The sequence below is a fragment of the Prionailurus bengalensis genome, chromosome A2 (assembly GCF_016509475.1).
Source record: "Prionailurus bengalensis isolate Pbe53 chromosome A2, Fcat_Pben_1.1_paternal_pri, whole genome shotgun sequence".
NCBI lineage: Eukaryota > Metazoa > Chordata > Mammalia > Carnivora > Felidae > Prionailurus > Prionailurus bengalensis.
The window spans coordinates 6,583,324-6,602,088 of record NC_057348.1 but is presented as its reverse complement, the minus strand read 5'-3'; the positions used below and the strand labels follow the sequence as shown (position 1 = coordinate 6,602,088).

The 18,765-nt window shown below is 40.7% G+C and overlaps 1 protein-coding gene across 1 annotated transcript in view; it reads left to right on the top strand.

Annotated features, from left to right (window-relative positions):
* Window positions 1–18,469, top strand: part of LOC122488647 (zinc finger protein 558) — a 28,825-nt gene extending 10,356 nt beyond the window's left edge. Inside the window, exons 5-7 of the mRNA XM_043590245.1 lie at window positions 13,973–14,068; window positions 14,706–14,788; window positions 15,270–18,469. Coding sequence (XP_043446180.1) covers window positions 13,973–14,068; window positions 14,706–14,788; window positions 15,270–16,052 — 962 coding nt within the window. The 3' untranslated portion in view covers window positions 16,053–18,469. The remainder of the gene's footprint in view (window positions 1–13,972; window positions 14,069–14,705; window positions 14,789–15,269) is intronic.
* Window positions 18,470–18,765: the final 296 nt, after the last annotated feature.

The window sequence follows — 18,765 nt, the reverse complement described above, 5'->3', positions numbered from 1 at the left end:
CTCCCCGGGAAGTGGCCAGGACCCGTTACCTTCCCCACAGCCCCCTGCTGCCAACCACCCATTTGCGTTCCATTTCTCTGGGTTTGCCTGCTCAGAACATTTCCTGCCACTGGCATTGTGATCTCTTTGGTCTGGCTCCTTTCAGGCAGCGTAATTAATGTTCGAAGGTCTAGCAGTGTTGCACCATTTTGTGGATTGGCCACGTCTTTAAAATTCACTCATGGGTTGATACACATTTGGGTGGTTTCCATTTACTGGCTGTTACAAACCTTGCTGCTGAGAATATTGGTGCATGCATTGGAGAATATTTGTGCAAACATGCGCTTTCGGCTTTCTTGGGTATGTGTCGGAGCGGAATGCTGGGTCATATATCAGTAGGTTTAGCTTTTTGAGGAACTGCTGAACTGTCTTCCCCAGGAGCTGCGCCAAGGTGGGAGGGTTCCAATTTCCCATCTGCCCCAACGTTTGTGCCTCTGATGGTAGCCGTCTTCACGGTTATGAGGCAGTATTTCTTTTCATTGTCGCCCTGATTTCTGTTTCCCTCATGACTGATGACATTGAGCACTTTTTCATGTGTCGGCTGTTCTGGATCTTCTGTGGAGAACATCTGTTCAAGTCCTTGGCCCGGTTTGGAATTCGGTTGCTTGTCTTTGTTCTTGGATTATACACATTCATTATATGTGTCGTGAATACTGGTCCCTTGTCCAGAATATGATTCGGATATAATTTCTCCCAGTTGATGGCGTATTTTCATTTTCTTGATAGTGTCCTTTGACACACAAGTTTTAATTTTTTTAAGTTTGTGTTTGAATTCCAGTTAGTTAACATACAGTGTAATATTAGTTTCAGGTGTACAATGTATTGATTCAATACTTCCATACCACACCCGGTACTCATCATGACAAGTGTGCCTCTTAATCCCCATCCAAACCGCCCCCCCCCCCCACAACACACGCGCTCACCTCCCTTCTGGTAACCATGAGTTTGTTCTCTGTGGTTAAGAGTCTGTTTCTTGGTTTTCCCCTCTTTCTCTCCTTCTCTCTTTTTTCCCTTTTGCTCATTTGTTTTGTTTCTTAAATTCCACGTGTGAGTAAAATCATGTTTTTCCAAAGAAGACATCCAGATGGCCAACAGACCCACGAAAAGATGCTCAACGTCACTCACCATCAGGGAAATACAAGTCAGAACCATGATGAAACACCACCTCACACCTGTCAGAATGGCTGAAACCAACGACACAAGAAACGACAGGTGTTGGGGAGGATGTGGAGAAAGGGGACCCTCGTACACTGATGGTGGGAAGGCAAAGTGACCCAGCCCCCCTGGAAAACAGTTCGGAGGTTCCTTAAAAATAGAACTACCCCATAATCCAGCAATTGCTCTACTAAGCATTTACCCAGAGGATACAAAAATACTGATTTCGAAGGAGCACACACACCCCAACGTTTATAGCAGCACTATCTACAATTGCCGACTTATGGAAACAGCCCAAATGTCCATGGACAGATGAATGGATGAAAAAGACATGGTGTGTGTGTGTGTGTGTGTGTGTGTGTGTGTGTGTGTGTGTATGTGTATGTAGACACACACGCAATGGAATATTACTCAGCCATAAAGAATGCAGTCTTGCCACTTGTAACGAAGTGGATGGAGCTAGAGAGTATTATGCTAAGTGAACTAAGAGAGAGTTTTAATTTTTATGAAGTCCAATTTATCTCTTTTTTTTTCTTTTTTTGCTTGTCCTTTGCGATCATATCTCAAAAATTCTTGCCAAATCCACCAAGGCCATGAACATTTACCCCTGTGTTTTCTTCCAGGAATTTTCTAGTTCTCTTCAATTAGGTCTTTGGTCCTTTGGGAGATAATTTTTTATGTGGTTTCATTCTTTTGTCTCTCTTTATTACCCAGTTGCCCACCATTGCTGTAGAAGACTATTCTTTCCCCCACTGAGTTGTTTTGCTGCCTTGTCCAAAGTTGTGTGACCACAGACTTTACGAGTTTACACTCACTCAGTTCTCGTCCACTGATCTCTGCATCTCTCCTTGTGCAAGTACTGTGGTGTGTTCTTTACTATTGCTTTGAAGTAAGCTTTGATGTCAGGAGGTGTGAGAATTCCTAATTCGTTCTTTCTCAAGACTGTTTTGTCTGTTCAGGATCCCTTGCAAATCCGTGTGAGTTTAAGGATCAGTTTGTCCATTTCTGCAAATAAAAGCTGTTGGAATTTTGGTGACAATTGCACTGAATCTGTCGACCGCTTTGGTTGTATGGAAGTGATGAACCACGGGAATCTACCCCCAAAACCAAGAGCACACCTTACATACTGTATGTTAGCCAACTTGACAATAAATTATATTTAAAAAAATTTATAATTCTGTTGTAATTGATCTGTAATTGTTACATCTTCTAGATAATTTGACCTTTTAATCACTACATAAGATCATTCTTTGTGTCTTGTAGCAGTTTTTGTCTTAAAGTCTATGTTGCCTGAAATTAACATAGCTACACTCTCTTTTGGCGGCTGTTTGCATGGAATCTATTTTTCCATCTGTTGACTTTCAGCCCCTTAGTGTGTTTTTTTGTTTGTTTGTTTTTGCTTTCCTCTTTTTTTTTGTATATTAAGTATAATTTATTGTCAAATTGGTTTCCATACAACACCCAGTGCTCATGCCAACAGGTGCCCTCCTCAATGCCCATCACCCACTTTCCCCTCTCCCCCACCCCCCCCACCAACCCTCAGTTTGTTCTCAGTATTTAAGAGTCTCTTATGGTTTTCCTCCCTCCCTCTCTCTCTTTTTTCCCCTTCCTCTCCCGTGGTTTTCTGTTAACTTTCTGAGGATCCACATATGAATGAAAACATATGGTATCTGTCTTTATCTGCCTGACTTATTTCACTTAGCATTAATACCCTCCAGTTACATCCATGTTGCTGCAAATGGCCAGATTTCATTCTTTCTCGTTGCCAAGTAGTATTCCATTGTATGTATAAACCACATCTTCTTTATCCATTCGTCAGTTGATGGACATTTAGGCTCTTTCCATGATTTGGCTGTTGTTGAAAGTGCTGCTGTAAACATGTGGTACATGTGTCCCTATGCATCAGCACTCCTGTGCCCCTTGGGTCAATTCCTAGCAGTGCTGTTGCTGGGTCATAGCGTAGTCCGATTTTTAATTTTTTGAGGAATCTTCACACTGTTTTCCAGAGTGGCTGCACCAGTTTGCATTCCCACCAACAGTGCAAGAGGGTTCCCATTTCTCCACATCCTCTCCAGCATCTATAGTCTCCTGATTTATTCATTTTAGCCACTCTGACCGGCATGAGGTGATATCTCAGTGTGGTTTTGATTTGTATTTCCCTGATGAGGAGTGACATTGAGCATTTTTTCATGTGCCTATTGGCCATCTGGATAGTCTTTAGAAATGTCTATTCATGTCTTCTGCCCATTTCTTCACTGGATTATTTGTTTTTTGGGTGTGGAGTTTGGTGAGTTCTTTATAGATTTTGGATACTAGCCCTTTGTCTGATATGTCATTTGCAAATATCTTTTCCCATTCTGTTGGTTGCCTTTTAGTTTTGTTGGTTGTTTCCTTTGCGGTGCCGGAGCTTTTCATCTTCATGAGGTCCCAATAGTTCATGTTTGCTTTTAATTCCTTTCCCTTTGGACATGCGTCAAGTAAGAAATTGCAATGGCTGAGGTCAACGAGGTTTTTTTCCTGCTTTCTCCTATAGGGTTTTGATGGTTTCCTGTCTCACATTCAGGTCCTGCATCCATTTTGCATTTATTTTTGTGAATGGTGTGAGAAAGTGGTCTAGTTTCATTCTTCTGCATATTGCTGTCCAGTTCTCCCAGCACCATTTGATAAAGAGGCTGTCTTTTTTCCATTGGGTATTCTTTCCTGCTTTGTCAAAGATTAGTTGGCCAAACTTTTGTGGGTCCAGTTCTGGGGTCTCTATTCTACTCCATTGGTCTATGTGTCTGTTTTTGTGCCAATACCACACTGTCCTGATGATTACAGCTTTGTAGTAGAGGCTAAAGTCTGAGATTGTGATGCCTCCTGCTTTGGTTTTCTTCTTCAATATTACTTTGGCTACTCAGGGGCTTTTGTAGTTCCATACAGGTTTTAGGATTGCTTGTTCTAGCTTTGAGAAGAATGCTGATGCAATTTTGATTGGGATTGCATTGAATGTGTAGATTGCTTTGGGTAGTATTGACATTTTAACAATACTTATTCTTCCAATCCATGAGCACGGAATGTTTTTCCATTTCTTGGTATCATCTTCAATTTTCTTCATAAGCTTTCTATAGTTTTCAGCATACAGATCTTTTACATCTTTGGTTAGGTTTATTCCTAGCTATTTTATGGTCCTTGGTACAATTGTGAATGGGATCAGTTTCTTTATTTGTCTTTCTGTTGCTTCATCATTGCTGTATAAAAATGCAACCGATTTCTGTACACTAATTTTGTACCATGCGACTTTGCTGAATTCATGTATCAGTTCTAACAGATTTTGGTGGAATCTGTCAGGTTTTCCATGTATAATATGTCACCTGCAAAAAGTGAAAACTTGACTTCATCTTTGCCAGTTTTGATGCCTTTGATTTCCATTTGTTGTCTGATTGCTGATGCTAGAACTTCCAACACTATGTTTAAACAACAGTGGTGAGGGGCGCCTGGGTGGCGCAGTCGGTTAAGCGTCCGGCTTCAGCCAGGTCACGATCTTGCGGTCCGTGAGTTCGAGCCCCGCGTCAGGCTCTGGGCTGATGGCTCAGAGCCTGGAGCCTGTTTCCAATTCTGTGTCTCCCTCTCTCTCTGCCCCTCCCCCATTCATGCTCTGTCTCTCTCTGTCCCAAAAATAAATAAACGTTAAAAAAAAATTAAAAAATATATATAAACAACAGTGGTGAGAGTGGACATCCCTGTCGTGTTCCTGATCTCAGGGGGAAATCTCTCAGTTTTTCCCCATTGAGAATGATATTAGCTGTGGGCTTTTCATAAGTGGCTTTTATGATATTTAAGTATGTTCCTTCTATCCCAACTTTCTCGCGGGTTTTTATTAAGAAAGGATTGGGGCACCTGGGTGGCGCAGTCGGTTGAGCGTCCGACTTCAGCCAGGTCACGATCTCGCGCTCCGTGAGTTCGAGCCCCGCGTCAGGCTCTGGGCTGATGGCTCAGAGCCTGGAGCCTGTTTCCGATTCTGTGTCTCCCTCTCTCTCTGCCCCTCCCCCGTTCATGCTCTGTCTCTCTCTGTCCCAAAAATAAATAAACGTTGAAAAAAAATTAGATATTTAAAGAAAGGATGCTTTTTCTGCATCGATTGAGAGGATCACATGGTTCTTTTCTTTTATTAATGTGATGTATCACATTGATTGATTTGCGAATGTTGAACCAGCCCTGCAGCCCAGGAATGAATCCCACTTGATCGTGGTGAATAATTCTTTTTATATGCTGTTGAATTCGATTTGCTAGTATCTTGTTGAGAAGTTTTGAATCCATATTCATCAGGGATATTGGCCTCTAGTTCTTTTTTTTTTTTTTCCTGGGTTTCTGGTTTGAAATCAAAGTAATACTGGCTTCATAGAATGAGTCTGGAAGTTTTTCTTTCTTTTCTACTTCTTGGAACAGCTTGAGAAGGATAGGTATTATCTCTGCTTTAAATATCTGGTAGAATTCCCCCAGGGAAGCCGTCTGGTCCTGGACTCTCATTTGGTGGGAGATTTTTGATAACTGATTCAGTTTCTTCGCTGGGTATGGCTCTATTCAAATTTTCTATTTCTTCCTGTTTGAGTTTTGGGAGTGTGTGGGTGCTTAGGAATTTGTCCATTTCTTCCAGGTTGTCCGGTTTGTTGGCATATAATTTTTCATAGTATTCCCTGATAATTGCTTGTATTTCTGAGGGATTGGTTGTAATCATTCCATTTTCATTTGTGATTTTATCTATTTGAGTCCTCTCTCTTTTCTTTTTGAGAAGCCTGGCTTGAAGTTTATCAATTTTGTTTATTTTTTTAAAAAACCAACTCTTGGTTTCATTGATCTGCTCTACTGCTTTTTTGGATTCTATATTGTTTATTTCTGCTCTGCTCTTTATTATTTCTCTTCTTCTGCTGGGTTTGGGGTGTCTTTGCTGGTCTGCTTCTGGTTCCTTTAGGTGTGCTGTTAGATTTTGTATTTGGGATTTTTCTTGTTTCTTGAGATAGGCCTGGATTGCAATGTATTTTCCTCTCAGGACTGCCTTTGCTGCATCCCAAAGCATTTGGATTGTTCTATTTTCATTTTCATTTGTTTCCGTATATTTTTGAATTTCTTCTCTAATTGCCTGGTTGACCCATTCATTCTTTAGTAGGATGTTCTTTAACCTCTATCCCTTTGGAGGTTTTTCAGACTTTTTCCTGTGGTTGATTTCAAGTTTCATAGCATTGTGATCTGCAAGTGTGCATGGTATGATCTCAATTTTATATACTTATTAAGGACTGTTCTGTGACCTAAGTATGTGATCTATCTTGGAGAATGTTCCATGTGCACTCAAGAGGAAAGTGTATTCCATTGCTTTGGGATGCAGAGTTCTAAATATATCTGTCAAGTCCATATGATCCAATGTTTCATTCAGGGCCCTTGTTTCTTTATTGATCCTGTGTCTGGCTGATCTATCCATTGTTGTAAGTGGAGTATTAAAGTCCCCTGCAATTACCACATTCTTATCAATAAGGTTGCTTATGTTCGTGATTGTTTTATATATTTGGGGGCTCCCGTATTTGGCGTATAAACATGTGTAATTGTTAGCTCTTTCTGATAGATAGACCCTGTAATTATTATATAATGCCCTTCTTCATCTCTTGTTACTGCCTTTAATTTAAAGTCTAGTTTGTCTAAGTATGGCTACTCCAGCTTTCTTTTGACTTCCAGTAGCATGATAGATAGTTCTCCATCCCCTCACTTTCAATCTGAAGGTGTCCTCAGGTCTAAAATGAGTCTCTTGTAGACCGCAAATTGATGGGTCTTGTTTTTTATCCATTGTGATACCCTATTTCTTTTGGTTGGAGCATTTAGTCCATTTACATTCAGTGTTATTATAGAAAGATATGGGTTTAGAGACATTGTGATGTCTGTAGATTTCATGCTTGTAGTGGTGTCTCTGGTACTTTGTGGTCCTTGCAACATTTCACTCACAGAGTCCCCGTGAGGATCTCTTGTAGGGCTGGTTTAGTGGTGATGAAGTCTTTCGGTTTTTGTTTGTTTGGGAAAACCTGTATCTCTCCTATTCTGAATGACAGGCCTTGCTGGGTAAAGTATTCTTGGCTGCTTATTTTTTCTGTTCATCACATTGAAGATGTCCTGCCATTCCTTTCTGGCCTACCAAGTTTCAGTAGATAGGTCTGCTACTACCTTTATGTGTCTGTCTACCTTTGTATGTTAGGACCCGTTTATCCCTTGCTGCTTTCAGAATTCTCTTTATCCTTGTATTTTGCCAGTCTCACTATGGTATGTCGTGCAGATGATCGATTCAAGTTACGTCTGAAGGGAGTTCCTTGTGTCTCTTGGATTTTAATGCCTTTTTCCTTCCCCAGGTCAGGGAAGTTATCAGCTATTATTTGTTCAAGTACTCCTTCAGCCCCTTTCTCTCTCTTCTTCTTCTGGAATTCCTATGATACAGATATTGTTCCGTTTGATTGCATCACTTAATTCCCTAATTATTCCCTCATACTCATGGATTTTTTTATCTCTCTTTTTCTCAGCTCCTCTTTTTCCATAATTTTATCTTCTAATTCACCTGTTCTCCCCTCTGCCTCTTCAATCTGTGCTTTGGCTGCCTTCATTTTATTTTGCACCTCACAACATTTTTTGTTCCTCATGACTATTTCTTAGTCCCTTGATCTCTCTAGCAATAGATTCTCTGCTGTCCTCTATGCTTTTTTCAAGCCTAGCAATTATTTTTATGACTATTCTCAACTCTTGCTCAGTTATATTGCTTAAGTTGTTTTTGATCAATTTGTTAGCTGTCACTCCTTCCTGGAATTTCTTTTTGGAGAATTCTTCCGTTTCATCATTTTGGCTAGTTTTCAGTCCCTTATGAGTTTTAAAAGCTTGCTGTGTGCTCTGTACCTGCGAGCACCGCTATATTAAAGGGAGGATGGTGGGGGTCATACACTGTCCAGGCCTGGCCCTTCAGGAGGTGTTTTTTGGAGAGTGTTACTTGCTCTCTGTGTGACTTTGGTTATTTTATTTCCCTACCCGTAGTGATGTTTTGGACCCTCCACCAGGTGTGCTTTGATTTGTTCCTTGGAGTAGCCCTGGAAAGGAAAACAGGAGACAAAAACATGCAAACACACAAATAAAACAAACCAAAAGAAACAACCCAAAACACCGACTACAAGTAAAGAACAGGTTGGAGGCGGTGCTGACGGAAGAGCAGATACGAAGAGAAATGACAGGAGTGGAGGAGAAAGAAAAAATAAACATTGACCAGGCAGAGAGACTAAAAGGCTTAATCCATAGAGAAAGGAAAATGAAGAAGGAGGCGGGGAAGATGAAACGAGGATAAAGTTACCCAGAGAAACTATACTGCTCGATTATCCCAGAGAGAGTGAAAGGAGTGTAAAGAAGGAGTAGAAGGAGGTGTAGAACAAGTATCAAGACAATGGATTAAATATGTCTGTTTAGACAGACCAATAACCAGAGTAACCAGCCTAGGGGAGGGAAGAGATAAGGAGCAGAAGTGGGAGGGAGAATATATCTCTCTCCAGAATTGACCTAGAGTTAATCCAGGCAATGCTGCATCGCTTGTGGGGAGTCGCTGTCCGCAGGGTCTGTGCCCCTCGGTGGATACGCAGTTACCCAGTGCAAAGGGGCGTGGCTTGGCATAATCTGGACCCACCTCCACTGTGGGCCCGGGGAGTGATCCCTGAGGCCCCACCTTGGTGCTGGGGGGCGGTAATGGTGATCCCCCAGTCTCTTCTCCACAGACCCCGACCGGTGGACTCAGTTTGCGTCTTCCTCACTGTGTCACGGGTGCAGACGGGGCTGTCCTTCTCGCTCCACCAACTCCCCTGACCCTGCGCTTGGCTAAGATTCACAGTCCCGTTCCCATGCACTCTGGCACTGGGGAAGTGCCTCTCAGTGCAGCCCAATAGGTGGTCCCGGCTGGCTTTGTGCCACCGCACTTCAAGGAGGACCTCCGTCTCCTACTGCAGACTGCGTCGCTGACCTCGCCACTGAGCCCCGGGGGTGGTGGACACAGGCAGGCTTTGTTCTGTCCCGCCGCGCTCTGGGGAAGTGGCCGCTTTCTCCCACTGCGGACTGCGCCCCTGACCTACCACCGAACCCAGGGCTGGCTCCCCTCCTCCCCAGGTGCGTGAACAGGGAGCCGGCCCCAGTCCGAAGAAAGTCCTTCCGTTAGAGATGGGATCCCTCTGAGTCCCAGTACAAGGTCATTTTCCTGTGCAGATACAGTCCTACACTTCCCTAGCCATTCTCTTCCCTTTGTCTCTCCGCAGAAGAGGATCCCTCCCCTGTGCCTACCCACCCTGTTCTATCTCCCCCAGTTCACAATCACCCACCTATCCTTTCTCAAGTTGTCTCATTTTCTTCCTGGTAGATTCAGTCTCTTTTCCTCCCAGACTCTTGGGGTTCAGAGTCCTTTGGCTTCAGCGCTTCTTTGAGGGAGGCGGGAAGTAAGGATCCCCCTACTTCTCTGCCATGTTGACCCCTCCCTACCTCCCTCTTAGTGTGTTTAGATGTAAGTTGACTCTCTTACGGAGAGCATATAATTGGATATTCTTTATCTGTTCTGCCCAAATCTGCCTTTTAGTTGGACAGATTCATCTGTTAACATTTAAGTTTATTATTGATAAAGAAAGACCTACTTATGCCATTTTGTTATTTTCTACATGTTTTCTATCATTTTTGTTCCTCAGTTCTTTCATTTTGTGTGTGTGTGTGTGTGTGTGTGTGTGTTAAATGTTTTCTCATGGACCATTTTGATTCCCTGTCATTTCTTTTTATTTATTTGTTTTAATGGTTGTCCTGGGGATTACAGTTAACATTTTATTTTTTTTAATTTTTATTTAATTTAATTTTTTAATTTAGACCCAAGTTAGCATATAGTGCAACAATGATTTCAGGAGTAGATTCCTTAATGCCCCTTACCCATTTAGCCCATTCCCCTCCCACAACCCCTCCAGTAACCCTCAGTTTGTTCTCGATATCTAAGAGTCTCTTATGCTTTGTCCCTCTTCCTGTTTTTATATTATTTTTGCTTCCCTTCCCTTATGTTCATCTGTTCTTTGTCTTAAAGTCCTCATATGTGTGAAGTCATATGATATTTGTCTTTCTCTAATTTTGCTTAGCATACTACCCTCTAATTCCATCCACGTAGTTGCAAATGGCAAGATTTCATTCTTTTTGATTGCCGAGTAATACTCCATTGTGTGTGTGTGTGTGTGTGTGTGTGTGTGGTACATATATAATGTGATATATACATATACACCACATCTTTATCCATTCATCCATTGATGGACATTTGGGCTCTTTCCATGCTTTAGCTATTGTTGATAGTGCTGCTATAAACATGGGGGTGCATGTGTCCCTTCAAAATAGCACACCTGTATCCCTTGGATAGATACCTAGTAGTGCAATTGCTGGGTCATAGGGTAGTTCTGTTTTTAATTTTGGGGGGAACCTCCAGACTGTTTTCCAGAGTGGCTGCACCAATCTGCATTCCCACCAGCAGTGCAGAAGAGATCCTCTTTCTCCACATCCTTGCCAACATCTGTTGTTGCCTGAGTTGTTAATGTTAGCCATTCTGACAGGTGTGAGTTGGTATCTTATTGTGGTTTTGATTTGTATTTCCCTGATGATGAGTGATGTAGAGCATTTTTTCATGTGTCAGCCATCTAGATGTCTTCTTTGGAGAAGTGTCTATTCATGTCTTTTGCCCATTTCTTCACTGGATTATTTGTGTTTTGGGTGTTGAGTTTGATAAGTTCTTTATAGATTTTGGATACTAAACCTTTATCAGATATGTCATTTGCAAATATCTTCTCCCATTCTGTAGGTTGCCTTTTAGTTTTGCTGATTGTTTCCTTCACTGTGCAGAAACTTTTTATTTTGATGAGGTCCCAGTAGTTCATTCTTGCTTTTGTTTCCCTTGCCTCCAGAGACGTGTTGAGTAAGAAGTTGCTGTGGCCAAGATCAAAGAGGTTTTTGCCTGCTTTCTCCTCAGATTTTGATGCCTTCCTGTCTTCCATTTAGGTCTTTCATCCATTTTGAGTTTATTTTTGTGTATGGTGTAAGAAAGTGGTCCAGTGTCATTTTTCTGCCTGTCACTGTCTAGTTTTCCCAGCACCACTTGAAGAGACTGTCTTTATTCCATTGGATATTCTTTCCTGCTTTGTCAAGGATTAGTTGGCCATACGTTTGTGGGTCCATTTCTGGGTTCTCTATTCTGTTCCATTGATCTGAGTGTCTGTTCTTATGCCAGTGCCATACTTTCTTGATGATGACAGCTTGTAATACAGCTTAAAGTCCGGCAATTAACATTTTAATTCATAGCAGCCTATTTTGATTTAATACCAACTTTGTTTTGCTAGTATATAAAATGTTTGCTCTTATGTACCTGCACACACACACACACACCTGCTTTCTTTTGTTTTGCCACAAATTACATCTTTATACCTTGTGTGCCCATTAACATAGATTTACAATTACTGGTGTAGGCATTTATCTTTTAAATCATATAAGAGAAAGAGTTTCAAACCCAAAAGATAAGCATTATAAACCAAAAATAGCCAATTACTATTGGCCTGTGTATTTTCAATTATCAGGTTATTTCTTTATGTGGATTTGCATTAATATCCATTATCCTTTCATTTCAGCCTGAAAGTCTCCCATTAGCATTTCTTGTAGGGCAGATGTGCTCGTGATCTCTGTGCCTCTCAGTGTAACCTTATACTTGGGGTTTCTTAAGCTTCTTGGCTGTGTACATTTGTGTCTTTGTCAAATTTTGGGAAATTTTTGCCCTTATTTCTTCAAATATTCTTTCTACCTCATTCTCTTCTCCACTTAATGAATTCCCATGATGTGTATATTGGTATGTTTGATGGGATCCCTCTCTTTAACATGGGTTCTAGTTCATCAAAATTGTCACGGTTTTCTTTAGGTCTTTGAGCATACTTAAAAGAGTTGACTTAAATCCTTTGAGGGGTGCCTGGGTGGCCCAGTTGGTTGAGTGTCTGACTTCAGTTCAGGTCATGATCTCTTGGTTCGTGAGTTTGAGCCCCACGTCGGGCTCATTGTAGTCAGCCTATCAGTGCAGAGCCCAGTTCGGATCTTTTTGCTTACACTCTTGCTCTCAAAAACTAAATAAAAAACATTTAAATTCTTTGACTAGTGAGTCTGATGTTTGGGCTTCCTTTGGAGCAGTTTCTACTCATTTTTTTTTTCCTGCAATGGGCCATACATTTGTTTCTTTGCCTCATACTTTTAGTGTTAAAACTGGACATTTGGAACATTATTACACAGCAATTCTGGAATCCGATTTCTCTCCACCACCAGAATTTGTTATTGTTGCTGTTGAATGTATGTTTAGTGATACCTCTATACTAATTTTGTAATCTGTATTTGTCACGTTTGGTCCCTGAAGACTGTTATGTTAGTTTTGTGGTTAGCTAGTGGTTGGTCAGAGATTTTCTTGGGGGCCTGGAACAAAAAGTAAAACACCTGTAGTCTCTGCAGATGTGTTCTGTGTGGGTGTCCAGGGCCTACCTTCAAAATCAGCAGGCAATTGGCAACTCTCCATAATCTTCACTTTCTTCTTGTGCAGAACCTGAAGGTCAGCCAGAATTGAGGACTTAATGCAATTTCAGGTCTTTTCTGACCATGTGCCTGACCCTGGCTTTCTAGATTCAAAGAAATATGAGGGAAATTTTTTAAAAATTCCCCCAAACATCTTATTCCATAGTTTTCCTCCCAGGCTTCTTGGTTAGTTTTTTGTTTTCCTCTACTATTTCACTTGCCTCTGGTGGTGATGGCTGAGATACTTGCCTTTAAATGTGTTCAGCACATGCCTCGTGGGTAGACAGCTCAGCCCTTGGAGAGTGGGATTAGATAAATAAAGGCAATATGGAAACCAATTTGACAATAAATTTCATATATTGAAAAAAAAAGTAAGTGTAAGAAAAAGTTTATAAAGTAAAAAAAATAATAAAAAATTAAAAATTAAAAAAAAAGATAAAGGCAAGCCAGAAAAGCCAAATCAGACAACCACGGATCTTTGACAATAAATAGGTCCCCCCTGCTTCCTGCAGTACTAGGAATGTGGGCTGTCATCTGCAAGGTCACAGCCAAAGCAGTGAATAGATTAGACAGGGGTCAGTTAAAATGTCAGCTGGTTGTTGTCCTTGATTAAACATTTTCCAGTTGCTGTAAACTTTTGATAAGTTTCCAAAGTTCTGATAAAGTTGGTCCTGATGGTGTTCCCTAGTTTAGTCACTGTTTTTGTGGAGTTATGGACTTTTCATTTAACAGCCCTTAATTTTCACTGTTGTCACTTCTCACAAGTCTTTCTGAGGCACTTCGATGTTCCTGGGTCTGTGCTGGGTTTAGGAATGTAGTGATGAATGAGACAGACGTGGTCCCCACCCTCCTGGAGCTTTCTGTCTGATGCCTTCCCTGTGAACTGAATAGCTGTTCCTTACCCTGACTTTATATTCTCTGTGGTTAAAAGCTTTAGAGCTTTTGAAGTATGTTATGTAAACTTGGGCATGGACTTTGGGACTGTTTATATCCTGTCACCTGGACATTGAGGATGCTTAAATTTTTGTTTCTGGAGAGTTACTATACCCATTAGAATTTATGCATGGTTACTCCACTGTTGCAGAAGTCATACTGGCTCATCTTCAGAATTGTTGGCTCCAGTTTCATGGAGTTGCTTGTCACCTGCACAGTCCCCCTACATCATGTGTCTTTTCTCCACAAATAGGGTGTCACGTTGATAAACCCAGTCTGACCTCCCAGCTGGAGCAAGAAGACAAAGTGATGACACAGGAGCGAGGAATTCTTCCAGGCACCTGTCCAGGTGAGCACCAGGTGGACAGGCGGATAGGAGTCTTCTTGAGGAATAGGTCTGGCCAGTGATTTGGGGCATGGGAATAATACATTCAGGAAACATCAATCAGGAAAGTTTATAACATGTCCTTTTTTCTGGCAGAGATGGTCAAGAACATTTGGTATGAGCTTCTTCGTGTATGTTCCTTCTTTTTAGCTTTCTGTTCAACATCTCATGCATTACCTTGGACTCGGGGGAAAAAGACGTATCTCTTTTCCTTTGAAGTGTACTTAATATATAGTGTTACATCAGTTTCAGGTGCACAACGTAGTGATTTGATAAGTTTATAAGTTATACTGTGCTCACCACAAGTGTAGCTGCTGTCATCGGACAATGCTAATACATTTCTTTTCCTTTTTAAGTTTAAATCTCATAGGAGCACTTTATCCAATTCCTTCCTACTTTGCATTCCTGATAATCCCTTCTTTTGTAAATCTCTGATCAGTCTTAATCCTTCTAGAATCCTTTAATACCTATAGTTTTCATACATCCCTTTCATGGCAAACTTCCTCAAAAACCCTGATCCCTCAGAGTCTGCCTTTACTCATGTATGTACTTTACTATTCCTTTCCTCCATCAACTTAAATTTGTTTTCAATTTGTTTCAGGTTTGGAGACTGTACTTAAAGCCAAATGGTTAACTCCTAAGAAGCACGTTTTTAGAAAAGAACATTCCAATGGTATTAAAGCGGTAAGACTAACCTGGCTGATTTCTGGTTTTTTACAGTAGGAAAGTAAGTTAGAAGAGTCACAAAGTAAACAATCATAGTATCATTTACACATGAGGAAATTTTGTCTCTGGAGAGATACTGTGAAAAGTTGTGAATTTGGAGAAAACCGTAAGTTAGCTCCAAACTTGTTTCTTCACTGGGAGTTTCCACTTGTAAATATTTCCTTAAATGTGACTACGATATTGATCGTTGAAATATAAAGTGGTCTTAAGTTTATCAGAAGATGCTCTGTGAATATGATAAGGATTTGTGGCAAAGCATCCTTCTTTTTTAACTTCTAACAGCTCAAACTTGGCAGAAGCCACATACAAGCACTGAAAATAGCCAAAATGTCAATTGTAATAATGTAACGGAATTCCTGAAAAAGAGAGTTCCTATGACATAAAATTCATTAAATATTAAAAATACTATAAATGATAGTTATCATTCATCTCTTAACAGGAAAGAAATCATCTTGGAGTGAAAGTCAATGAATGTAATCAGTGCTTTAAAGTCTTCAGCACAAAATCTAACCTCACTCAGCACAAGAGAATTCATACTGGAGAAAAACCCTATGACTGTAATCAGTGTGGCAAGTCCTTCAGCAGTAGATCCTACCTGACCATTCACAAGAGGATACACAATGGGGAGAAGCCCTATGAATGCACGGACTGTGGCAAAGCCTTCAATGATCCCTCATCCCTTAGGCTGCACGTGAGAATTCACACTGGAGAAAAACCCTACGAATGTAATCAGTGTTTCCACGTCTTCCGCACCAGTTGTAACCTCAAAAGCCACAAGAGAATTCATACGAGAGAGAATCACCATGAATGTAATCAATGTGGCAAGGCCTTCAGCACGAGGTCCTCCCTCACTGGGCATAATAGTATTCATACGGGGGAGAAACCTTATGAGTGCCACGACTGTGGGAAAGCCTTTAGGAAGAGCTCCTATCTGACCCAGCACATGAGAACTCATACTGGAGAAAAACCCTATGAGTGTGATCAGTGTGGAAAATCCTTCAGCAGTAGCTTTTCTCTTACTGTGCACAAGAGAATTCACACTGGGGAGAAACCCTATGAATGCAGTAACTGTGGGAAAGCATTCAATAATCTCTCCGCTGTTAAGAAACACGTGAGGACTCACACTGGAGAGAAACCCTACGAATGTAATCATTGTGGAAAATCTTTCACCACTAACTCTTACCTTTCTGTGCACAAGAGAATTCATAATAGGTGGATATGAGTACAGTAATTAGGAAAGCGTTCATTGATCTCTTAACCCTCAGACAACTGACAGTAACTCACTAGATGGGTGAGTTATCTGCTGCTGCCTAACAAATTTCCCTCCAAAACATAGTGGCTTCAAACCTCATACATTTATTATAATTTCTGTAGGTCGGGAATCTGGAAGCAACTTAGCTGTGTAGTCCTGGCGCAGAATCTGTCATGAGGTGAAATCAAGATGTCTGCTGGAGCCACAATCATCGGAGTCTTTACTGATACAGAATCTGCTTCCAGAATGGCTCACTCACATGTCTAGCAAGTTAATGCCAGTTGTTGGCAGAGAATCTTCATTACTTCACTCTCCAGAGGGCCAAGTATCTTCATGATGTAGCATCAGGTTCCTCCCAAAGCATTTGATCTACAGGAAAGCTAATGCAGAAGCCACATTGTCTTTTTTGACCCATCCTCAGGAGGACATATTATCATTTCTTCTGTACTGTATTGCTTACAGAGTGGGAAGAAAAAACACAGGGTATATATATATATTAGGAGACATATCATAAGGAACCATCTGAGGAGTTTCCATGAAATCAGTGAAGAAAAGCCTTTAGCAGACTCTCATTCTGTCAATCTATTGTATATGAAGTAGCCCTCAGTAACTTAATTCCCTCTGGAGAGAAACCTCATGAGTGCAATCTTTGTGGTAAGCTTTCAGCTCAAACTCACCCTAATGTGCACAAAAGATTATGTGTGGAGAGAAACCTGAGAAGCGCAGTAGCTATAGGAAAGCCTTCAGTGATATCTCTAGGGAGTCACATAACAGTTCACACTAAGGGAAAACCTTAAGACTATCCTCAGAATGCAAAAGCCTTCAGCGACACTCATCCCATAGAGCACATGTGAGAAATCACTACAGAGGAATCCTAAAAGGAATGTGGGAAACCCTTCAGCACAAGCGTTTGCATTACTGAGCGAAAGATGGGGAGAGATTCCGAATACAATTACTGTGGGAAAGCCTCGAATGTTCTCTCAGTTTTTAAGAGACACGAGGGTTTATTCTGGAGAGAAATTCCCTTCGAATGTCATCAGTATTGGAAAGTCATTTTTCCACATTCCTTAGGAAACTGAGAATTCACTGCAAAGACACTTGTGAATATAAAGACTGAGGGAATGCCTTTGATGATACCTCTTACATTAGGAAAAATAGGAAGTTTTCTTTGGAGGCAAAAGTCGTGAGTGTATCAATTTGGAAAAAATCTTTCAGTGATTCTTTGTTGGTTTGTGAGAACTCACATTGTAGGGAAACCCTAGAAAAGTGATGCCTCAGCTCTTTACTGAGGGGCCACAAAATAAGTTAAACTGGGAATGGAAATTATCGATTTTGAGTGTGGGTTTACCTTTATCTCATCCTAAGATTGGGCCACTAGTTCATTAATTTTCAGTCTTTTGTTTTAGTATAAACACGTCTATAGCCATAACCTAAAATAAACCTTAAATTATGTTCCATAGTTTTGTATGTAACATGTTAACTCTAATTTACTCTTTAAAAACATCAGTACATAGCATATCCAAAAAGACATTTCTGAATATCTCCTGAGTGAATTAGTTTATCATTAGTGGAAATTAGACCGTATTTGCTATATACTTTTTCTAGTTTAATGGCATTTTTGTCAGGTAAGCGGACTTTACGATGCTGATTGTTTTTTTATCTTTCTCCTCTAGTATGGCATTTTGTTTAGCTTCTTTCCCAATGCCCATCGTGCCCCACTCATTTACGTAAAAAATGTTTTTGTTGTCATTCAAGTTGTCAATGAGCAGGATTAAAAATGCACAACTTATAAGGCTTCTCTGAGGCCCAGAGAGGTATTGCCTGGCTCTGCTGACCATGAGGAGTAGGTAGAAGTCACTGGGAAGAACACCATCTGGCTCGTTCCCCACCTGTATCCTGTTCGTCTTACCGGTGCTTTCTCTTGAAAGTCGACTCAAGGCCAAGAGTCGGAAGCACTCTATTTTGATCGTGATGCCAGACACCATAGTGCAGCACAAAATGACAGTGACATGGGCTCCCCCTGGACCTCTGATTGGCGGTCTCAGCTCTGGACTGCTTATGCCCAAACTACTCCTTACATGATTAAAAGTAACCTCTAACTGGTTGAAGCCAAAGTCTTTTTCTCGGGGGGGTTGTTTTTGAGGTGGTGTTCTGTTCATGTCCAGCCGAATGCAGTATCTAACTAGGAAACCTATTAGTTGGTCCCATTTGATAAGTGTTCCATGTTTCTTTGAAAATAATGTATATTCTTTAAGTTTTCGATGTAGACTATGTGCCCATTAACTCAAGTTAATTGTGTTTTCAGATATAGTATGTACATTCAGGTTTTTGTCCTCAAACTTATTTAGTGGTAGATGTCTATTAAAGTCTTCTTCTAAGGATATGGATTAACGGGGTTTTGTTTTGGGGTTTTTTTTTTTTGTCATTTCTGTCATTTTTTTCTTTATATATTTGGATGTATAACTAAATACATTCAGGATTAGTTTTTTTTTCCTTGTGAATTGTTCCTTTTTATGTAGGGGTCATTTTTTTATAATGAAGTATTTCAGTACGTTAATAAATGACTAAACATTTATGTAGCCTTTCCTATAGCTGAGGCACTTTTCTGAATGCCTTATGAAAATACGAACTTATTGAGTACTCAGTATAAGCTTAAGAAGTATGTACTATTATTATTCCCATT